Source organism: Haliaeetus leucocephalus, unplaced genomic scaffold (genome assembly GCF_000737465.1).
Source record: "Haliaeetus leucocephalus isolate CR32 unplaced genomic scaffold, Haliaeetus_leucocephalus-4.0 Scaffold262, whole genome shotgun sequence".
In the NCBI taxonomy this organism is placed as follows: Eukaryota; Metazoa; Chordata; class Aves; order Accipitriformes; family Accipitridae; genus Haliaeetus; species Haliaeetus leucocephalus.
Window position 1 is genome coordinate 9,092,500 of NW_010972698.1, and position 4,318 is coordinate 9,096,817.

The window sequence follows — 4,318 nt, forward strand, 5'->3', positions numbered from 1 at the left end:
CCCCCTCCCGGCCGAAACGCGTTATCGGACGGGAGGGGGAAGGCGCCCGGCGTCGGAAGGGATCCCTCCAGTCCGGGCCGGGGCCGCACCGGCTGGTCCACCGAGCGTTTTCTCCTGGGCCCCGGGAGAAGCGGCGGTCTGGGACCTCCAATCTCCGAGGAGAGTAAAGGCAGCCACTTCATACATCTCGGCCGTATCAAAAAGCAGGCTTATTTGTGGTTTTCAGGGATTCGAACTGACTGGGAGGTTTACAGCGTCTGCCTATATTCCTGATCTATTTCCTAACAGATTTTGATTATGCAAGAATTCATTAGAGAATTCATTAGAGAAGTCACATTTCTCTTGGCATCAGTGACGAGCAGTGCTGGGATACTGCCTACTACCATCGAGCGTCTTCCACTCAAAAACTAACTTATGTTCTTCACAACTCTCGGAGAGAAGCAGCTTATTTGCAGAGTGATTCCAGACATAAAAGTACTTCTGCGGAAAAAAAAAAAAAGGGATCTCAACTTCATCAGTAGATGGGCAGCAGAAGCCAGAGGTAAAGCGACGTGAACTCTGCAGTAGGAATGCACGTGAGGTTCATTTAAGCACACACAGCTGGCTAAATGGACAACTATACAATGTTTTGGATTTATCCTTTATCCACTAGTGACCTTTACAGGAACAAATGGGACTGCCTAAAACATGATTTAATTATTTTGAGTTTTTACACTGTTTCTCATACTTCAGCAGACGTGGAGCATAGAGGAAACCTAGAAGAACCAGACAGGTTTCTAGGTATGTTTATTAGACCAGGAATGCCACTGTACAAGTGGTAATCAGGGAACAAATGCCATTACACCATCATTTTTTCAGTGAAAGTTTAGATCAGTTCATTATAAGCAAAGGCTGTTACTCCCTCCATTCTTTTGGAGTGACTCTGCCAACAGGTGACAAGCCCCACTCAATTCCAGCTTGTGTAAACACCTGTAGGAGGATAAAAATAAAGATGATTAACTCTGAAATCAAAGAAACCTTCTGATAGAGGGCTATTTCTGTTGTTTTCAGTGTAGATTTTTTGTATTAGAACATGACATTCGTCTTATAATAAAGCAAGTGGAACATACTGAGTAATATTTAAATACTTCAGTTGTCTATTTCAAAGTATTTAGAACAAACAATCTGGAATGTAAAACCCGATCACAATACTGTAATTTTAATCTATAAGTTTTTCTGCTGAAAGCTCTACCTGTATAGCTTAGAAATCCCAAGTAAAATACAGAACACTTGTGTTTCTACTCATTTTAAAATCAAGCAATAGACTGAATTTGTGTAACAACTCAAAATCAAAATACGAGCTAACACAACTTTCATTTCCATCGCATTACTATCCACTTATATAAAATGCTTCTAAATTCTGACCACCTAAGTCACTTCAAAGAAGTAAGCCCTTGTGAAACTTAACAGCTTGCAAGTTTACAGCTATAGTCACAACAGAGCGGTGAAAAAAAGGACAACTTACGTATCCCCAGACAGCAGTAAAAACTGCAGCTCCACCAAGGAGTACCAGGTTTCCATATTTATCATGGAAGTTAGGCTCATATTTGCGATGAGCTTGTCTTACTGCAGTATGCTGAATGCCACGAGCTAATGAATGTTAAAGAGAAGTAAAAGTACAGAAATCAACTGAAATACACATTCAAACCATTCACAATCCTCATCTCCCACCAACAGAGGCAAGTGTAAGCATTAAAAGACTTGAAGAAAAGCTGAAAAAAAAAATCAATCTTTTGGAGTTAGAGCTTTGGAATGATTCCAAAGCACAGGATATGCTGAATGTCTTGCATTTTGTTTCAGCTCTCCCAATTTCTCTCTAGAAAGTTATTCCTGAAGTCTAATTCCAGTAAGAAAATCCTCTAAGTTACCCTTTTCATTAGTATGCTTTCTTTGGGCCCTCAGTGTGGAAGTTCCAAGTTCTATTTCTCTAATAAAATAATTTTTTTAGTACTTAAGTTTCAGATTTCTATTTGTAAGTATCTACATTGTCAGTATGTGTACCTAATATAAGCATTTTCACGGTGAAGCTCACCACCAAATTAAGCCATTGAAGACAGTGGATATGGGTAACACCTTTCTCATTCCTTCAAGATTTTTGAAAGGAAGGGAGGGAGGCGAAGAAGGAAGTGGAAATAACTGTGGGCCTTCACATGAGGTAAATAATAGAGAATGAAATACAGGAGGATATCTTCAGATGACAGAATGTACGATGTGCATTACAACTGTACACTATAAAAGCTATGCTTATTAAGAAGACAGAATGAAGAATCAAACCATTGGCTTCAAAACACTGAGATTTTTTTAGTAGTTGGGTATAAAGCATTTGATGAAACAGTGATCCGTGCATAAAGATAGACATTACAAAATACAATCTTTTAGTTTCAGGTCAGTGGTTCCCATTTACCCAAACATGACTAGAGAAAACGATGGCAATACCCATAATGCTACTATGTCTCTAGCATGGTCTGTGAGGCTGCACAAGTTAGTGTTTGGGGTTTTTTTAAACAGAAAGAAGAAGCTTGAGTATCTCCAGAGAGAAACACTGCTAAGCACGTTTATTTTAGGTGCATGCACCTCGGTCTAAGCACATCAACAACCAGGACCGGATTTGAGAGGACCAGGTTAAGCACTGGGGAGTCTATCACTGAAGAGATAACCTTACCCTTGAGTTTAAGGGCTGGTCATTGACTACACCTTGCCACCTCAGGTTACAAGACCTAACGTGCCTTTAGTTACTATCAAGGAGGAAAACCACTGAGGAAGGGAACCCAAGGTCAGCTCAAGTAAAAGCAACTAGGAGGTAAGAAACAGAAAGAAAGAAGAAGAGCAGCAGATGAAGGACGACGAGAGAGCCGCCCCTCAGCTGCCCTCACGACCCTCCTCCGGGAACGAAGCGAGCCCAGAGTTGAGGGACAATCCTCACAGGGACGGCAAGAAACCGGGAAGAGACCCCCTGACGAAACCGCCTACTCCCAAGAAACACCCCCAGCACTCCAGAGAGCCTCTTCGTTGCTTACCGGCGAGGTTCAGAGCAGCCCTAGCCACAGGGAACATGCTGACAAGCGGAGTACGACCCTTCCCCCGGCGGGATGCTGCTACCCTTGGCGAGCGGTGAAAAACAAAATGGCCGCGCCGGAAACGGCCGGTGCGCCGCGGCGCTGAGCGGAGCCGTGTGGGTAATGTAGGCGCGCAGCGGCGGAGGGACGGCGCCTCCTCGCTGCGGTTGAGCGAGAGCGGCGGGAAGCTCCGTAGCCGGGAGAGAGGGGGAGAGAAGGGCTCCTCTCCGGCTCACGGGCTCGGAAGCGCTCCCCGCGAACGGCCGGGGAAGGCGGCCGCGGCCGTGAGGAAGGCGGTAAGAACCTCCCGGCGGAGGCTGCAGTCGCAGTGTCAGGATGGCCGAGTGGTCTAAGGCGCCAGACTCAAGGCGCTCCGCGCCTTCCCGTGGCGGGTTGGGTATTCTGGTCTCCGTATGGAGGCGTGGGTTCGAATCCCACTTCTGACACCACTTTTTTCCTCCCCCCCCCCCCCCCCTACTTTCTGTGCGAATTTAAAATCATTAAAAGGTCGCTGCTAAAGCCAGAGATTTGAGTGCAAATAGAAACTGCAGCGAGGCCCGCGGTGCCAGAGATAATTTCCGTAGTGTGCACGTCCTCGAATAGAGAAATAATAAAAAAAAAAACCCCGAAGCATGAATAAACCCACGTTTTTCTGTGGCGATGACTCTCAAGAGCCCGTAACCCGTTACACCCCGGCTGAGGATTTCCCGAGGGCGTTTACGATTTTAACAATCTTTATAACACACGACCCAGCAATATACGTGCGCGTATAAAATCAAGCAAGCGCACGCCTTTGGGGAGCTACCGATGAAGCTCCTTGGAGTTTTATTCTAGATTCCCATTTTGGTTTCTTAAGCGCTTACCGACGTGAGGCCAGGCCCCTCGCCGTGGTGCGCCCCCCCCCCCCCCGGGACCCCGAGCACACTGCGGCCGTGCAGCATTTTGCAACGTTTAAAGAGCCGCAGGCGCTGAGGAAAGCCCGGGTGTATCCTCAAGGTGAGGGGCTGCCGCAGCTTCAAGGCGGGCACCGACGAGGGTCCCCCCCACAGCCGCCGGCGCTGCCGCCATGTCCCGGGGGTTCCCGGCCCGCCTCAGCGCGGCACGGCCCGCCCTCCCTCAGGGCTCCGCCAATCGAGCGGCTCCAGCTCGCCTCGCTCCTATGGGCTAGCGGCAGCCCGTGCCGGAGACAGGTTGAACGAATCAGAGGCCGGCGGCGAGTCGCG

The 4,318-nt window shown here is 47.5% G+C and overlaps 2 protein-coding genes and 1 non-coding gene across 3 annotated transcripts in view; 2 read left to right on the forward strand and 1 right to left on the reverse strand.

The window, feature by feature from the left end:
* Positions 1–769: 769 nt before the first annotated feature.
* On the reverse strand, positions 770–3,177 carry LOC104832708 (cytochrome c oxidase subunit 7B, mitochondrial). The gene is made up of 3 exons (XM_010569040.1): positions 3,057–3,177; positions 1,505–1,629; positions 770–969 (listed from the first exon to the last, which is right to left on the reverse strand). The coding sequence occupies exons 1-3, from the start codon at positions 3,091–3,093 to the stop codon at positions 895–897; spliced, it is 237 nt and encodes a 78-aa protein (XP_010567342.1). The 5' UTR covers positions 3,094–3,177; the 3' UTR covers positions 770–894.
* Positions 3,178–3,248: 71 nt separating this feature from the next.
* The window catches only part of MAGT1 (magnesium transporter 1), a 14,010-nt gene continuing 12,940 nt past the window's right edge, over positions 3,249–4,318 (forward strand). Inside the window, exon 1 of the mRNA XM_010569049.1 lies at positions 3,249–3,391. The gene's annotated coding sequence lies outside the window, so the exon portion shown is untranslated. The remainder of the gene's footprint in view (positions 3,392–4,318) is intronic.
* Positions 3,426–3,541, forward strand: TRNAL-CAA. Its single transcript has 2 exons — positions 3,426–3,463; positions 3,496–3,541. It is a non-coding gene; the product is annotated as a tRNA-Leu (tRNA).

What these genes read in the sequence shown, in the direction of transcription:
- LOC104832708 (XM_010569040.1), bottom strand. Translation starts at nt 3,093, where the DNA reads ATGTTCCCTGTGGCTAGGGCTGCTCTGAACCTCGCCG. An exon ending in GGCTGCTCTGAACCTCGCCG is followed by an intron (nt 1,630 to 3,056) that starts GTAAGCAACGAA and finishes AACATTCATTAG; the next exon opens with CTCGTGGCATTCAGCATACT. An exon ending in TTACTGCTGTCTGGGGATAC is followed by an intron (nt 970 to 1,504) that starts GTAAGTTGTCCT and finishes ATCCTCCTACAG; the next exon opens with GTGTTTACACAAGCTGGAAT.